This window comes from Cephus cinctus, unplaced genomic scaffold (assembly GCF_000341935.2).
Source record: "Cephus cinctus unplaced genomic scaffold, Ccin1 Ccin1_scaffold0013, whole genome shotgun sequence".
In the NCBI taxonomy this organism is placed as follows: Eukaryota; Metazoa; Arthropoda; class Insecta; order Hymenoptera; family Cephidae; genus Cephus; species Cephus cinctus.
Window position 1 is genome coordinate 2,348,612 of NW_014332762.1, and position 18,155 is coordinate 2,366,766.

The 18,155-nt window shown below is 39.1% G+C and overlaps 2 protein-coding genes across 6 annotated transcripts; one reads left to right on the plus strand and one right to left on the minus strand.

Annotated features, from left to right (window-relative positions):
* Positions 1 to 56: 56 nt before the first annotated feature.
* On the minus strand, positions 57 to 15,237 carry LOC107263913 (probable Rho GTPase-activating protein CG5521). Of its 5 annotated transcripts, none has more exons than XM_015731589.1 (28): positions 14,917 to 15,022; positions 12,634 to 12,744; positions 12,256 to 12,273; positions 11,618 to 11,789; positions 11,169 to 11,526; positions 10,813 to 11,090; positions 10,429 to 10,723; positions 9,968 to 10,335; positions 9,657 to 9,879; positions 9,366 to 9,573; positions 9,157 to 9,288; positions 8,328 to 8,564; positions 7,243 to 7,433; positions 7,031 to 7,129; positions 6,679 to 6,963; positions 6,482 to 6,607; positions 6,238 to 6,405; positions 5,365 to 5,475; positions 5,133 to 5,291; positions 4,873 to 5,052; positions 4,430 to 4,793; positions 4,211 to 4,359; positions 3,956 to 4,131; positions 3,415 to 3,874; positions 3,045 to 3,331; positions 2,826 to 2,962; positions 2,619 to 2,741; positions 57 to 1,675 (listed from the first exon to the last, which is right to left on the minus strand). In XM_015731589.1, the coding sequence occupies exons 1-28, from the start codon at positions 15,020 to 15,022 to the stop codon at positions 1,515 to 1,517; spliced, it is 5,682 nt and encodes a 1,893-aa protein (XP_015587075.1). In that variant the 3' UTR covers positions 57 to 1,514. The 5 variants fall into 5 exon arrangements, with proteins under 5 accessions (XP_015587075.1, XP_015587105.1, XP_015587095.1 ...); XM_015731619.2 differs by having other exon boundaries at positions 2,566 to 2,741; XM_015731609.2 differs by having other exon boundaries at positions 1,515 to 1,675; positions 8,328 to 8,546; positions 14,917 to 15,237.
* A 161-nt stretch (positions 15,238 to 15,398) lies between these two features.
* On the plus strand, positions 15,399 to 18,004 carry LOC112493748. The gene is made up of 3 exons (XM_025080638.1): positions 15,399 to 16,427; positions 16,718 to 16,907; positions 16,996 to 18,004. The coding sequence occupies exons 1-3, from the start codon at positions 16,292 to 16,294 to the stop codon at positions 17,141 to 17,143; spliced, it is 474 nt and encodes a 157-aa protein (XP_024936406.1). The 5' UTR covers positions 15,399 to 16,291; the 3' UTR covers positions 17,144 to 18,004.
* Positions 18,005 to 18,155: the final 151 nt, after the last annotated feature.

The following is an 18,155-nucleotide window of genomic DNA, read 5'->3' on the forward strand; positions in this document are numbered from 1 at the left end:
CTGACGTGTTCGTAATATTAATGGTAGCTTTTATAATAATGCCAATAGTATCAACATTTCGTAAGAACAACTTGTTGTAAGTACATATTTAAATATTATATAATATATATACTTTTCGTATTTGAGAGTCTATAATAGTACAAACTGCACACGCTGTATCTCTCTGAATTGGCCGTAGTGTAAGGGATATACGTACGTACGTGCGTGCATGCGTGCATCGTGCATGTATCGCCATTATATTAATATATGTATATTCAAATGACTCAACGCTGACTCAAATCCTTAACAATGTACAATACATACAACATACATCTCTATAGTTTGCTATAGATTAGTGAAAAAATAATGCTGCTTTGACCATGAATTTGCGATTCGTTATTTTTCATCATGTAGCAATTTGTTGCTACAATTGTCACAGTTTCGTACACTTTGCGGCATAGACGCCGGTATGCTCATAGGCAAAATTACTTATATTTTTAGTACATAATGAAACTTCTTCTTTTCGAACTATACGATCATTTGAAAGGAACTCAATTTATTGTCGAACTATTTCTCAATTGCGTTGAATGGAAACGAACTCATCGCGAAACTCTGCCATAATAGATAATTCCAAATAATAATAATAATAATAATAATACTTTGATTATTAGCGCATACACTAAGATTATCTTTGTGAAGCGACTATTGACTAAGTAAGTATCGATTCTCTTCGTTACTTTCAATGTTCCACATCGCGTTTACTGAGAGAATAGTTGGATCCGAAAATTAAGATTATGATTAAAAGTAGCAAATGCCGTGCAACGCCGAAGCTTTCAAGTGAAATTTATTAAAATGCAATAAAAATTAAAAGAACAAACAATGATTAGTGCTGATATTTCTGGAATGTTTCTCTTCAGTAGATGATATAGAAAAAATGAATAGATTGCTACTAATAAACAGTATCCAAGGAGATACCAGTTATCTTTGAGAAAACATTTAATATGGCTCTTTGTAGCAGGTCATTCAACCAAAACTTAGTTTGGTTATCGAACAGTGCATTTTATTATATGCTTCGTGTATAAGAAAAACAAATACAAGAACCAAGGAAGGCACGGTTCCTCCCACTAAAAAAATGTTTCATCTTTGCTGTTTTGTTAATCGGAGCAATGCAATACGTTGTTCGTCCATATAGAACGCAATGTTAAGTGGGAGAATACAGTTTCTCTCACAGCACAGAGTATCTTTGTGTTCTGGTAAATCAAGCTTTACGTTATAATCGTAGAAAATTAAATCTAAGGACGGATAAAAGAAAACGGCCAAGGTACTTGATTATTCAATTCCTAATACGAGATCTACTGGATTTCCTGTAGTAATTACTTACACTCTTCGTCTAGGTGGCCAGCCACAAATTTAACTTTTAAATTTGCCTTAATAAAGAGAGACGCGGCCCAAAAGATTCCGGAGGATCTGCGGATTTGTAATAATGGACATTTGAGTTTCTTCCCTTTGCAATATAGGACAAACAGATGGATCTCTCATTTGTATCTAGGACTATCTGGCGGTGTGGACTGTGTAGCTCCTCTATGCTTAGGACCACTCTTGAAGGACATCTTCTTCACGGGTCTCGGTGAGATACCATGGATGGTCGTAGTATCTGGAGTGTCGCTGCTGAACCACACTCTGCTGCTGTCAGAAACTGCACAAATTCGAGGAAAATGGAATTATTATTCTTACTTTCATCCAGGTAGATATTGCACGGATCTGTGATGTGTCGTTTACAATAAAAATAATTCGTTTGTTCTTAATGATTCGAATATAAAATTGAAATGACCGCTGCACTAAATGAGATCAGGTAAGTCATCACAAACGAGTTTGTGTTTGCAAACTGCAAATGAATCTACAATGCCAGCATGATTCTAGACTATCCTAGTTCTAGATTAAACACTATATATAGAGTTATTACCTCGCAATAGATTTTGCAAAACTGTCAAAAGAAAACATTGTTCTTTAAGAGACACTTTTAGCAGCAGGCGTTGAATATGTTGATAAATACATATAAATTTCACTCCACTATAAAGAAGACAGGATTTTTAGTTGATGCGAGTCGACACATGATAATAACTAGGCATTCGAGAAGTATGAACGGCGCGTAGCTATGTGTAAAGTAAATGTTGAGAAGAGAAAGCTAAGGGTAGAAAACGAGGAAGGGACGGTAATGAAGATTAGAAGGGAGGGAGTTACCCAGAGGAATAGAGGAGAGAGAGAGAGAGACCGGTTATAAAGGTTGCTGTTCAGCTATTCTATGCGTACCGCACGTACATGGAGTGGTGAGGTCAGAAGCGAGGAAACGAAATATCCATTCTCATTCATTTCTAAATTATCTATCGAAATCTTTAATGAGCTAGCTTCTGAGGTTAGAAATGCACGATTTGATTACGTATTATTTTTTCGAAACTCAATCATTTGTCGCATCTAAATGGAGAAGAGCCGCCAACCGTATTGTTTAACGAAGAAAGTACTAATCCTGTGGGTAATGCTAGATGCGACAAGACATCACAGAAATAATAAATAACAAATAATACTAACTTGTCGGATGGTGTTACAGGGTGGTTGGGAGTTAGTGCACTGAGCTTAGTCACCTCTATTCGCGCGATTGTCACTGCTGGCTGCAGAATTACTGCGCAATCCGAGTCGACCCTGACCGTCTATCAGTACCGCTGCAAGATTCGATGACGCCGTGGACTGTACGCTCGTAGTTGATCCTTTATCGGTATCGAACGATATTAATATATTGTTTCCCTTATCTTTTGGTTGCATCTAGGGCTTTTCGGTTGTCTCATGCTAACCTGACACTGATGATACGCCACTGAATGGACTTGGCGGCAACACTGGAGAATAAACATTGGCAGCGAACTCTTCGAATGTCGTTGCGTCCTTGTGATTTCTTACTACAGTGTCTATAGAACGTGCTCTTTCTTCGTAACTAAAAAAAAAATGAATTTCGATGACACATCAATGCAGTATATATTTGAATAAACTAATAAATGGTAAAACCCGATGCGCACTAATGCTGATATAGGGTGAGAGTAGATCTCTTGGCTCTGCTGGCCGCTAATGCGGTCGTCCTCACAAGACCTGGTAAAATCCTCTCTTCTACGATACATTCGTTGAACAAAGGTCCGAAGAAGGGAATTTCCGATTTTCTCGATATTTGAATTCGGAACAATTTGTTAGGCAATGGATAGATGACTATCAGTACATCGCAGAACTCTGTTGGTATGATATCCCTCCGATAGTCGCGCCAATGCTCTGACCACACTATGTGAATCTCATCATTTCCAAGATGCCTCGTCTGAAAGACAAAGTCCACGGATTTGCTCAAATTTTGCACGGATTCATTCTGCTTAAAAACTATCGAACGCTTCAAACTGGTACCTTTTGGAGTAAACTTTCAGGACTGTCCGACGGCATCCTCGTAGCAACATGAAATAGAATTTCAGTGAAGGATGTAGCATAATACGGTGCAGTGACCCCGGATGCCTTGCCGGGTATCAAGCCGCCTAAGAAACCGGTGTGCGATTCGAGTTCGACTTCCCAGGCCAGCCTGGCGACGAAGTTCTCGTACTCTTTACTGGCCGTAACGTTACTCAATATTGAATTCTTATCTTCCTGGCCCTGACTAACATATATCACTGCCATTTTATGCGTTTCTCGCGAACGCTGGCCATCCATGTTGCGCAATTCGCGTAGGAGCTTCTCATTCTTTGCCAGCAAATGAAGCTTCCTTCGTTGTTCCCAGCCTGAGAGACCGAGATGCGAGAATAAAAGGCGACAGTGATGAAATGGTGCTGGTGGTGGTCGACACGAAGGAGGGCTTATTGCAGAGGCACACATACTGCAAGATGGAACGATAATTTTACAAAAATGTTGGCGCGTCTGTTATTTTTAATTTTAACAGCCACTAATGAAAGTTAACCTGATATGTTGACTACAATTATTGACATGATCACGCTCCATATTTCTTTGATTTAAAATCACTGCTATCGTCTCGCTGTCGAGGTAGTGTCCATGAGGCGGACTTGCTGGAGCATTTAACGCCACCTCAGGATTTGTCAATACTTCAGGACTGGTGTGGCCAATATACTGAAGTAGCTGCAGGAATATGTTATCACTCTATGCAATTTGCTTATGAACTGATAAAGAGATTGTAATTATCAGATTATGAACATACATCGTCCAAATTATCCATATCGCTTGCAGCATTGGCAAATGTAGGTAGTATATGAGGTTCGCGATGTCTCATTGTATGCTGTGGTGGAGAGCTTTGCGATGAAACGATACTGCTTAAATCCTCCTTCCTCAGTTTTATACTCCAGTCGACTAAAAGTACAATAGCCATAAGAAGTGTATTAACATAAGCGACCTTGGAAATTGCAAGTAAGAAAAGTACCAGGTTTGGTAAAGGGTGTTGACGGATTTTCGTCGACGCATGGTTGACTATACAGGATAGAACTGTCCCAGGAAGCTTTGCCAGCTAAATCTCGGAGTAAAACTCTTACAGTAGACGGTGCAGTAGTCAAACCTGCAGTCACGCCTCCACCAGGAGCATCTAGTGCCGCCAATTCGACGAGAGACATTATAATAGAATTAGAGAGCATAAGAAGCTGGATGTTCGGAGCCTGAAAAACAGCAGAGGACAACTCGTCACTGTCTATTCCAGGCACATCGTCAAGTTCCACGACGAGCGATGACAAACGTGCAGCTCCGATCCCCATTGGAAAGTGTCCCAGGTGATTGACCAGATGCATGAGGACCTACGTTATTTTTCATATATTTTGAATATTTCCTGCTTGAACCTCTGTCAAATATTTCCTTGGATTCTTAATGACCTACCATCTTTGCAGCCAGTTGAATCGACTGAACATTTCCGCGACGTGGTGATTTAACTCCACTTTCGTCCACTAGGTTATCCAGACTGATCTCAGGATCGAAATCATCGCTATCGTGTTGAAAGCTCCTTGCTGAGTCTTGTGTATCCTTACCCACTTTCTTTTGTACTATCGTGTCTAACACCTAAATGAATACACATTCATTGACTACAATTTTGTAGAATTTGATCAACAGCAAAAGCAAATAGAACAAATTATTGATACCGTGAACAAAGTCAATAGCAAAGGTTTTCCCTGAAACTGTCGCAATAGTACAGGAGGACCAAGTTGCATGGCCCATTCGCCAAGACAGAATAGCATGGACGTCGTCAGAGCACTGCGCCGTTCTCGAGACGTCATACGACCAAGAGTCTCGGACAGTACCTGCATGGAAACAATATATACGTGTGAGAAAAGTCGAAGTACATTCTGCTAAAATGATCAGTACTGCATTCACCTGAATAATCTTAGCAGGCACGTTGGGATAAATTTCCAGAAGAATATCTGCTTGACCACAAAGTAGAAGCAAAGAGTCGCATGCTACTTGAGCGACAGTTGCGTGTGTGGCCTGCGAATGACAAAAAAAAATCACGATGACTTTACAATGACAAATACGACGAACACAAAAGAACTTTGCAACATCGAGAACAGTAAATGATTACAGCATAGATGGCTTAGGAGAAAGGTTTCATTCTGGGCCATTTAATGTAATTATAATTAGTAGCAGATAAAGTTATCGGCAACTATTTTATTTAAAAGCACAGGACAACTTGAAAGCGTGTGGACAGATTATACCTTAACATTGATTCGATGACGAACGGACACTGCGAGACGCCAGATAAAGAATGCTAGACGTCACTGAAAATATTCGGGGAAAATCGAAGAAATACTACCTCGTCCGAAGGATGGAGAGAGAACCTGTGCCGACGAATCCTAGCACCCTGTAGCCTCTGCCAATCCGAGCCACTCGACGGTACAGCGACACTAATCTCGCTACTATTAGAGCAAACCTACCACCTCATGCTTAGTCATTTTCTCTCTTTTGGACAAATTTCAGCAGTTCTGGCAAATCTCGTTAAGACAGGTCATCAGATTCGGTTAAAGATCAGGTCATTCAAATTTATCAAGTTGTGCGGAAAATTCGTAAATCACGATTCCCTGTTTCAACGAGGGCAAGCCAATTGAATTTGGACTCCTTCACATGTATAATTAGACTTATAAGACGTCAGCGGCACTGGATGATGTGCTTCACAAAAATCCCAACCACCGGTTGTTGCTAGAGATTATGAAGTTATTCTAAGCGTGCGCGTTAAAGTATAGCAGAACTCACTCTGAGCGCTAAAAGAAGCACCGTCACAGCCTCTGGTACTCGTGGATGTCGCGTCCTATAAGATAATTCTCTGTAGACGAACATACCGATGCTCGAAAGCGCCACACATCTAGCTACACCTGTTGGCTCGCGTCTGCAGCTTCTCAATAGAATCGTTACAATATGTTCCTAGAAATAAGAAATCATATTTAGACAATATTCTTTTATGTTGACAAGAGTCCTGTGAAATATTTGCAATACTTGCTTTTGCATCTGGACAGGTCATAGTCACTATTTCCGAATTATTTGGCTGTAACACTGGCAATTTTGCCATTGTGGCAGGAAGTGAAAGCAGTGAGCCAAGAATCGATACAGCCTCTGTCCTCGGTGCCTGGAAGAAGGACACTCCGGAAAAATGGTGCATTTAACATGAACGTTTCTTTCTCCAATTTAATTGCGTACCTGGATATCGTGGCTGTTGAGTATTACATTCGCCGCATGAATGTAATCTAAAATGAGGAGACTGGAACCAGGAAGATTGAGACTGAATAATCTGGGACCGGTGTACTTGACAAGTGCGTGCAGGACTTTCGTGTCATTATTAACGATTCCTCCATGAACAGCTCGATAAAAGAGTGTCAGATGTGGTTTCGGTAAACCAATATCTAAAGGTTGAATAGTCAAAAGACATATCAAACGATACGCAGCCAGCTTGCCAACTTCATATTGTGGTGGAAGCTGTATGGCCTGTAAGTACAAGAAATATATTTGTTTATTCAGCGATTTCTCTCTCTGCTGCTCTCCTTTAGTTTACCTTGAAACACCAAGGAGCAATTACGGTTAGAGGTGGAATGAGTTCTGGAGCCGGCGGAGTCGCTTGATTGTCGCCAGAAACACCTTGATTTAAACGAATCTGCCAAGAAAAATAATATAACGGTAATCATCTTCATTAAGTCTTCTGTTTTCATTAGACTTTAAGAGATCTCGGCATGCACGAAATACTAGTACACTATTATTCATACATACTTTGATGAGCGTTTGCGTAAGTTGCACAAGATAGTCCATTACTTGACCATGTAACGCCGGATCCTGTATATTGTTAACATCTCCAAGGGCAGACAACATGCGTCTCCACAAGACGACTGCGACATCTGGAAGCCAACCTCGCACACCGCCACCAGCCATAACGGATCTTCTCTCCGACACATCCGTTGTATCTATTGCGAAATTTTCCTTATTTTTACAATTATATTACAATTTTATATTGCAGGTTGCCATGAAAAAAAGTTGTTTTTATTCGCTCACAGTTGTCTACTAATGGCAGTAAGTGAAAGGTAAAAACGTGTTGTTGATTGGATGATTTTTATAATTTTGTGGACCGCTCAGAGAATTTGGTGACTTACCTTTTAAAAGTGTGGCCATGTCTCGGTAAAGGTAAACAAAAGACACAAAAAAAACTGCGTTAAAAAATAAAAATTCCACCAGAGAATAATTCGAAATGCGTCAGAATACTGAGAGTGCAAAGATTACACTGCAAGCTGGTCGCTGTCAATTATGCAAGCAGGATGGATAGGTAAAACTTATAAAAAGAGTATGCTCGACGAACCGTCACATCGAGTTTCGCTGATGCCTGCAATAAGGAGGAAATCCTAATCCTGTGCTTCCTGAACGCCGTAAAGCCGACTTCCTACTATTTTCTTTGATTACTCTTCGAAACACTTCGAAATGCATCTCCTTAGTCTAAGTAAAAATCAAAGTACAAGTATTCTACGTCAGCTGCTAATCATTATATTTGCCGTGACATAGTAGAAAACTGTATATCTAATGGGTCATAGAATAAGAGTCAACAGCATTTAGGCAGACAGCTTCAGTGATAGAAACAAGACAAAATAAATGAATTTAAAAGTCTCACTGCACGTCAGGTAATGTAATGGTAATGGATAGTATTACGTCGAGTTTGTTCACTTTGCACGATAAGGGTTAAAAAGAAATATTGATTGGAGGGAATAAAGAAATTGCAAATGAAAAAGTAGCATCATAAGAATTGCATGGATCGTAACCGGTTTCGTACTGCACATAAATTATAAGAATAGCTTCAAATGCATACTTACCAATGCTGCTACCATCAATGTTCTCAATTTGAATTGGACTATCCTTGTTGCTGTCTACGCCGCTGCTAGGTGTTGGCGAAGGACAACGCGGCGAAGGTGGTTCACTATCCACCATGACGACACTGTCCAGTGATTTAGCACGTCGACTTGGGAGCATTTTCGTTGAAGTACCAGTAGATGCACTAGGACCATTCGTCAATAGCCTGGCCATATCTTGCTCTATCGATAAGGGAAGTACTGCACCCGGGGAAATGACATACGCTTATTACACTCTCGTTCGGCCATCATTAAACGATGGAGAGTGCCCAGAACTTGTGCAGGAGTAATTCTTATAATGGAAATTTCAAAATTCCCTGAGAACTAGCTAATATTAAATGCTTATACAAATAAGAGTTGCTAGTTTTGATCTAAGAAACCATATCTAGTTAACTGTCCTGTGGTACGTACTAAGATGAGAAACGAGTGCACGTTAGGTAGGCGCCCAATCGGCAATGACACGAGAATAGATATTTTTAACCCGTCTCAGTGGCAAAGCAAAAAGATATAGAGACAGAGTTATACAAAGATAGAAAGAGGGAATAAGAGAAGCAGAGGAGAGAGCGTCAGTCGACGAATACGGGGAGGGATGGGGGGAGCGGGCGAGAGGTCAGAGAAAATAAATAGGGAAAGGTTATAAATAAATTTGCTGAAATATTGGCAACATAGCTGACTCTACGGAGGACCATTGCCCACATATATCATTTTTTAAGTCCGAAACACCCAAGAAGGAAAATGTAGATGGGGGGCTTCTAAAAAAAAATTGTATACTCTTTATCTATTTAGCACTTACCGGGTATTCCGGAATGTACGGTGTGTGTGCGGTTTCTATGAAATTTCACGCGAGATTTGCCATTGTAGATAGTGTTATCGCTGGCACTCCGTGGCAGCGGACGTATCTTTCTCGAGTCTCGTAGTGGATGATCTGATAATACCACAAATGAAGATGAATAATTACACTTTCATGGACTTAAAACTTATGCACAGGTGTCACCACATTACCAGTAACGCTCTCTTTGGAAGTGGCACTAGTTTCCTGATCCACACTTCCTCGTCGAGGAGGCTGAACGCTCCCTGTGGATGCTGCACGAGTTCCAACACCACGACGTTTCTTTGACTTCTGCTCACTTAGTCTATCCAGAGGAAGGTCATTCAGATCCAAATTATAGACGTGCCTGGCGAGCACCCTCGTCAAGGTATCCAAAGTTTTCTGCAAGATGTCAAATTTACTTTTTCTTAAAAACTGATAATTCTATAATGATAAATGCAATGAGAATATACTCTTATACATACAGTCCATTCTCGTATTAAATCTTCCCATTGAGTTAAAGACGTGAGCACGGTGAGAAACTGATCCCAAAGCTGCGTGGAGATGATAACATTCAGGTTAGCTTTGATCCAGGTTACAATAAGAGTTTGAAAGATGGCAGGTGCCAATTTTCCACCAATGGTTTCCTGCTGCTTACGACGTGTCGACTTTTCACTCAGCACCAGTGATGTGATTTGTAATAATACCCTGAAGACGGAAGTATCGATGAATAAAACATTGAATACTGTAATTTATATTTTTTAAAGTTTCTTTCGCCCATTTAATTGTGCTCTACCTAAGTAATTGTTCCCAAGTGGCAGGTTCCAGTCTGGCGTGCATGACAACATAACGATACACGTTCAGAACTCTCTTGCAGCTATCAGTTTGTTCTTCCAGAAGTGTCGGCGATGAGTTACTTCCGGATGAATCCAAGAAGAAGACATTCGAAGCCTGGGTGACGAAGACTTCTAAAACATTTTGTAGTCCTGCACGAACGAATAAGTTTTCCCGATGAATAGCTCCAAGATAAGAATCATTCCTGAGGCGTGTCTGACGATAACTTTCTGGCGGACTTTTATCCACGTCACCGTCTTTCCTTTGATTTTCCTCTGAGTCTCTTTCCTTATGTCCGTCCAGAGGCTCCAGCATAAATGGCGGAAGTTCCTACGTGTAAGTATTGAAAAACAAATCAACTCGGTCGTAATCCTTTTAATTCACGTTGACTTAAATTCATATTGAAAGGAGGGAACATCTTACGTTCATTTGTATCCAGTCTTTGTAAACAGCAATTGCCTTCCTTATAGCACCAGCATGTGTAAAATCTAATAAAAATGCTTGTCTATACAGCTCATGAACGAAATTTACATTGTCCCTATTCCCATAGAGAACTTCTCGCACCAGAGCTACGGCCGACATGGTACTGTCTTCCTGATTCTGATGATCTTGCTGACTGGCGTTCATTTCAGGTGGTATGAGATTAGGATCGGTTGCATTCTGTGTCACAGACACACGTCGCAACTCCGCTTCTGTGGTTTCTTCATGAGGTGTTATACTACAGGACAATCATAATCTTCTTTATTAGCTGTTGATTAATATTGAATGGACGATAAGCTGGTAAAGATTTGATACTAGATATAGTACCTTTGGGAAAGCTGTGTAAAAGGACCATCCTTCTTGGCAACATGTGTAAAACTAGCCACCCATTTTATCAACGTAACTTTGCAAAGTATATAATTGTCTTGACTTTGATTGGATGCCTTTCGCATGGTAGGCAAATCCAAATTCGGTTTGTACAGTGAGAAATTTTCATCGAAGTCCGGACAAATGTACCGTAGATAAGTCGCTTTGAATCGTTCTAGCAGAAACTGGAAACACTTATGTTGTCTGGTATATTTGTCTCTCCATTCAATCCTCACGACCTGAATTATCAAGAATTGATTGTTATTTTGTAGAAGCCTTACGCTTTTTTGAACTTGAAAAAAGTATAAATAACATACTTGAGTGACCATAAACTCGAGCAGTGCTTCCAGGAATCTAACCATTTCATTGTCCAAAGGTTTCTCACCGCTCTGTGATGGCAAAATAGGTCCGCTATCCACAAGACTGATGGGCCCCTGTGTTACACTACTGTCATGGAAAATGCTATGTCCCAGCTGAGTATCGTAGAACTCACGCTTCTCTTTATCGTCGTAGTTGGACAACTTCGTCAACTTATCCTTCCGGACGTCAAGTTTGCGTTCGGATTTGTAGGGTGACGGTAGACTAGGTGGAAAGCCAGGTACCAGACAGGCGAACATCTGATGTATATGATCGGGTGCATTGTCTCCTAGTGCCTGATACCAGAGGATAAAGTACCTGAAATTAATAAAAAGCGTCAGGCATGCAGCACCAGGAAAAACTGGTTAGTCTCGAATATACACGGTGTGCTTTTCTGCTTATCGACTACCTTATCGCCTGACGACGAAGCTTCCAGCTGTTACCAGGATGAAGAAGCTTTCGCAAGATCCTGGCAAGACTGTGACACTGCCATCTTCTGTTGAGAAGTTCAGGAAGCAGAGTTAACACCTTCTCCAAGAGCAGCAGGACTTGCTCCAACTCTTCCCTGTGCGCCTTATGAACTGCCGATAGAGTAAAGTCGATATAACTTTTTGATCGGATGTATAATAATGTACAAAAAAAATGCAAGCAGACCTTAAGTGTTGGCAAATTAAGATCTGTGTTACTTTATCAGTTGTTGTAAGTGAGAAATTGTATTTATAATTTCACCGAGTAACTTATTGACTTTTACAATGCGCAAAATTCAAGCAATGCGAATAATATTTGCATGAGCATAGATAACACGGGAACCAAGGTAATCTATTTGATTACAAATACAATAGGCACACGTCGCAACGTCCGATATATCAAATTCGAAGAGAACAGGTATTTTTAGTGGGAACTTCTCGGATAGTTAATTCCAACGAAAATTACTCAGCCCTGTCATAATTGACAGACAAGCAAGTACAGGTTGTGTGTGCAAGTTATGAATTGACTAGTGCTCCAGCCCGAGGCCGGCAACATGCACAGTTGAAATACTGGACTTACCGAGATGGAAGGAAAGTTCTGTCAGCATAGTGAAGTGAGGATAAGCGAAATAGAGAAAGAACAAGATATTAGTACAAGACGATCACACAATGAGCTAAGCAAGCACATTGTTTTCCATTTAGTAAAGAACAGAAACGAGCAATTATAATTTATTCAAGTACCTACGTTATACACGTTGACTTAGGGAAACTCACTCTTTTTAAATATGCATAACTCTAATTCTGGGTATCGCGACATTTTTAAAAGAACTTGAATTTCTAGAATAAACTTTCAAAATACTTAAAAAATGGTAGTTGCGAGTCTAGGTATCTGAACAAGAAAAAAAAAGGTGTAAAGGAAAAGATTAAAAAAAACAGTATTTCAGATTTAGCATCTTACCACGCTGACGTAGATTAGCCTCAGCTGATACAAAGCAGTCATAAAGAATGAAATAGACGTGACTGAAATTCCCTTCGAAGAATCCCTTCGCCTCATCGATATCGACATTTTCTGGAAGAAAAAAGAGACAAGAAATAGAAAAAAGTGGATACTTCCATGTAATCCTCCTGAGTCCTGAATCTTGACATTGACGTGAAGTATTGGTGCAGTCGATCGCATTAATAATAAAGACTAGCTTTATCTTGAGAGAGCAGCTGTATTAGGTTCTGTGATGGCGAGTCATAGCTGAGCAAAATTATTGCATCACTACCCGTCTTGTTGACCTGTACTTATAGCAAGTAAGTAGCACTTCTTTTTATCCTATTTTCTTTCACGATACCAGTGTCGATTTCAGATATCTTAACCTCGATATAATTCAAAAAGAACTAAACTGAGGTATTTAGGTAGGTGGATAAGTTAGACTGACTGCACTAAATGAAATTCATTGAGATGATTTTGCTTCAACACATTATTTTGGTTTGTAACATTTTCTCTGGATTTCAGGAATAAAAAATCAAATATACAAATACATAAAACAATTTGTTGTTAAATTAAATAATTACAGGATCTAAAAGTAGGTCTTAAATTTTGTTATTATATAGTGAAATCAATCTATTTCCGAGTAATGGTATACCAAATAATTTTTTATCTGTAAAAACTAGTTTGAGTACTATGATAAAGTTTGGCTGAAGTTAAACCAATAACCATGTATTATTTGTTAAATTCCATAAAGCAATTAGAAAAATGTATTAAAAATGTGAATTTAATACTAGCAAATGGTAATTATTCTCATAAATAAATCAAAAATGCTTACTGAACGCGCGAATCTGTACCGTCATTTTTTTCATTACCGTTTACGAATGGAGAAAAGAGCACGCGAAAGAAAGAGACAGCTGCCTCATACCTTTCGTTTAACAGTAATTTCTCAATAAGTATTTGGTAATCAACACCTTAGATATCAAGCTTCCTGGAAATATATTCTAATGCATAGGTTAACTTGCTAACTTCTGTAAAAGTTAAGGACATCTGACTAAATACAACCATTTTTAACCCTACCACCCTAATTTTTCCCAACTTTAATAATTAATATCTTTTTAACTAGATGCTAAACAAATTTTGATTTGAGAAAATGGATGCAGCTGAATGAGCTATTTCGATTAGGCATTAAAAAAAATATAGGATCAACTTGATAGTCTAATTCTACCATACTATCTTAACAAGTTTTTGCATTTGCATCTACCACTCTTTTATAATATGAACATCTAGTGCAGATAATGCGACTATTTGATTTTAGGACAATCAAGAGTATGGGTAGTGACTGTATCCCTATATATTTGCATGTAATACGAGTGTAACCTTAGCTGGAGGTGGAGGCCACATTGGGTTGGTGCGGTCTTGTGGTTTGGTGATTAGATACTGACTGGCTCTCGTAATGCTGTCAAACTACAATCTCAGGGCTGAACAAATTTATTCTCTTTTCCTTTATAGGAATCAGTTAAGACTGATGAAATGACTTACTAGGACCACGAAAGTATCAGTTATGGATGCTTAAATTCAAGTTCAGTAATTGCAAACTAATATTAAATATTAACATCCAATTTTCCAATTACATTTAAAGCTTATCATAATTATAATATATTGTTAATAATTGAATGACAAATAATAAAAAATATATACTTCATAACATTAGTAAAATAATATTTTGCCAATGAGTACACAGAGTTCTAATTAATGTAAGTTTTTTAAAGAATGGTGGAATTTGTATTCTTAAAAAGGATCAATTGTATAGAAGATTCCAAATAGGATTGAAATTCAGGTTTGGGTCTTATTTCTTATGTGCCATCGATGGAATGATTAGACTGGTCAGAAAATATGAGGAATAGAATTGACATAGGCATGAATGGAATGGCCTTTCTACAAATGCATAGGAGTTGAATGCCAAGAGCAAGATTGTCTCTTCAAAGTAACTCGAAACAATGAACACTGTAAATACTTTGATACTTAAACAAATTCTGATTGTTTCCCAGGTATGTTCAAGGTTAAACTGCTCTAGATCTGCTGAGTTTTCAGAGCAGCCTTCATATTTGATTCAGTGTTCACAATCTCTCATGAACAGGTTAGGACCGTTGCTGACACATCAGTGCATGAATGGCTCTTCGTAAGAGGATAAATAAAAAGAAAAAACAGTCACATCGCACGTTGAGAAGATGATTGGCTGTTTGATACTGTTAATAATCGGCTCACCTAGAACTATCTTAAGATGTTTGAATCGCGTGGCACTGTCCTTCTTGACATCCTGGATTTTAAGTGTTGACTTTTTGACGTCTACGTGAAGTTTTTTGCTGAACATGGCTCAATGCTAGCCGCCGCCAGCCGCGCGGATAGACAATCTCATCGAGCGCACACAAAGTGGTCCTCATCGATTACACCCGATCCACTCGCTATCCTCACAATCACCAGCACTATGAAAAACGGAACAGATTTGAGGACTTTACGTTCGATGTGGTGAACAGTCGTAGGCGCACACTCCTCCGATCAGATGTACGTGGCAGCCATCTTGACATTCTCGCCGTTGCTCGACGTGCACTATACTGGCTGATACTGGCCAAATCGGACCAATGACATCATCGGCATTCGATCAATTACTCTCGCACTTCCTTTCTTGGATCATATTTAAAAAGTCTATAGATCTTAGGAGAAGATCGGAAAATTTCGATTTAAATTGTTCATATTATGTAAATCAGACGGAATCTTCCCGTAACGAGACTGGCTCTTCAATGAATTTAGCAATTTCAATGATTTGAATCTGGCGGTGAATATCTATTTTACCGACAACTAGTATAATATCAAGGATCGTTAAAAAATGTCCTGCCATTATTGCGAAAAGTTCTTGTCTTTTATGCTAATTTCAGAGTAACAATATCCTACAGACTGACACTAGTGGATTTGCGTTCACTAAAACTTTGTTAACGTTACAGTCAATTTTCGGTTATAATTATATTTTGGTGGAGTTATCGTTAAATCAGAGTCTATTTTCTAAGTACTTTCACAGAAAAAATCACTTAAATTTACAGTTCTTTTCTGCAAATTATCTTTAAGTTTTTAGTGAATAGTTAGAGTACAATTTTAATAAATTGTAAGTAATATTATGTTATTTACCCTAAATTCCACTTAAAGTTTATGATAAATTTACACAAAAGTACCGTAACTTTTAGTTGTTTTTCAGTAAACTCAATCCAGTAAGGGATCTCATTATTAGAATTTAGAGTGGGACTATCGTCAGTAAAATACACAGATTGAAGGGTGATTTTCCAAGAATCTTGAAGTTAGGCTAGAATCAGAAGCACAATAAAAGAGATGTCGTAATCTACAATACTTTATGGTGTGGCGTGCGATCACTGTGATTATACGTAGTTCCAATTCATTTATTTGTCGTGCGATGCAGTCAAATTTAGAAGTTACTAAAACCTACATTATCGACACAGTTACGTTACTCATGTCGGTTAGATCACGAACGAGAAAGGCCGTTTCACATAAACTCGCTAATTCAAAACTTTGTATGCTTCGTTTATAGATATGTGCAGAACCATAGAAACGAAGTGCAAACCCTTTCGATATAATGACAGATAAAGAGAAGATTCCAATTGAATTATTGTTTTCTAAAGGAAACAGTATCAACCATTATGTCAAGGTTAAGGAATTTTGGAAATTTTTAAATACCCAAGAGGGCTTTCATCCTTACAAGCCACCACGAAGTACAGCAAGGTTCTCTATGTCCCAGATAGACAATTGTGCGGCGTTACATAGCGAATTCAATTTGAGCACATATTATAGTCACACTCTTATTCAAAATCAGGATTTGATCCGGTAAACACATCTTGTAACAGTTACATCTCAACTAGATAAATTCTATATTCTTAAATCGCAACTGCGTATAAACTTTGTAAACTTATTTATTGGAGAATACAGTTTGAGTTCAAATTCAGCCCATTTGTCTATTTGGGGCTGTAGGCATAGCGATTCTCAATTGATAAGCATAATTCAGTTACAGTGATGAAAGAACAAACGATTTCGGATTGCAATTCTGCTTTACATTTTCACAATCTCGCCAAACTTGAAGAAAGTAAAAGTATATGGCACACCGTGTTACAAACTTTCCATGACAGTGGTTTAGATCAGACAGCTCTGACCACCGCCGACACTTGCAAACTCTGTCTGATCGAAAGGCATCTAAGGTTCTTTTCTTTTCTGTTCTGTTCTTTTCTCTACTTTCGGCATCTTGTTGCCCATCAAATATTACAACGATGCGTAAAACATTTGTAGAAACGATAAGGAGAGCATCAGAGACGCCAAAAGTAAATCTGGCGAAGAGATGAAATGCGAAATAGAGGCGTTTGGAAGGAGAATAACGAAAAATACAAATCCGTGTGCATATGCAACACCTAAAAAGTATCAGCACCTCATTCACTAGGAGTTCATAAAGTTTTAAGAATATACGACTCCTGTCTACAACTTACGATCTCAAATCCAAATTAAAATGGTCTGAGAGATAGTCAGAGGAGGTTTTCTTTGTCTTGCGTATTATTCTGGTTCAACCGAAGATATGAATTGCCGACGTAATTGGTCTTGCTGGTTGAATTCCTAGAGCTCGCAATTGTCTATTCTCCGTTTTTAAATCGAGGAAGAAGCATTCGGGATCGAGAAGGTATATCAAATTTCATTTTTTATGTCCAAAAGTTTTCGGGTCGACGAATACGAAGGTGCCCTGGATCATCCTTCATGGAGGTTCCTCGGAGGCCTTATGAATGGAAATCACCCAGAGCGACATATGGCCCCGTTTTCTTTGAACATGACACGTTTATCCTACGCGAAGCGGCTAATATTAAAATGTAAGTCTCAAAGATTTATTTAGTGTAGCAAAAAAACACAATTCCTATCACCGAATAATAAGGTAATGTATTAAAAAAAAAGCTATTACGTTAAATTTGTATTCCTTGTTATTCTACGACTGTGAACAAAGAACGAACATCGAAATAGGATATATCGTAGACGAATATGTGGTTGACTATGGGGTCATAGCGTAACAGGCATCGCCCCCTATAGTTACCGCCCGTTGGGCTGGCTGTCAATGGCCCTCTACCCCTTGTCACTTTTCCCATTACAAGGAGCCATGTATATGGGGTAGAAACGGTCCTACGTGGTTCCGGATCACAAATTTCAGCGGATATCGGTCATCGAGTGTGCCCACTTACTTCCGTTATTTCTTGTCCTTCGTTACTTCGACGGAAGTAAGATGACGCAGATCATCGACGCATTTCAAGGTGGGATCGTGTCTGGTTCTCTTCGGCACTTCCATTTCGCTATTGGGAATTGCAACTAATAAGGATCGGAAACCGATTTCTTTCACCGTTGAAATATATCTATGAAGGTGATCTTCTGTGTGTGTGTGTGTGTGCGCGCGCGCGCGCGAGGTGGGTGGGGGG

Bases quoted from the DNA above. Each gene is read 5' to 3' on its own strand.
- LOC107263913 (XM_015731589.1), bottom strand. From the start codon at position 15,022: ATGTTCAGCAAAAAACTTCACGTAGACGTCAAAAAGTCAACACTTAAA. The intron at 12,745-14,916 runs GTGAGCCGATTA...TTTTTCTTCCAG, and splicing joins ACATCTTAAGATAGTTCTAG to AAAATGTCGATATCGATGAG. The intron at 9,289-9,365 runs GTAATGTGGTGA...TGGTATTATCAG, and splicing joins TTCCAAAGAGAGCGTTACTG to ATCATCCACTACGAGACTCG.
- LOC112493748 (XM_025080638.1), top strand. From the start codon at position 16,292: ATGACAGATAAAGAGAAGATTCCAATTGAATTATTGTTTTCTAAAGGA. The intron at 16,428-16,717 runs GTACAGCAAGGT...AGCATAATTCAG, and splicing joins TCCTTACAAGCCACCACGAA to TTACAGTGATGAAAGAACAA. The intron at 16,908-16,995 runs GTTCTTTTCTTT...AAACATTTGTAG, and splicing joins CTGATCGAAAGGCATCTAAG to AAACGATAAGGAGAGCATCA.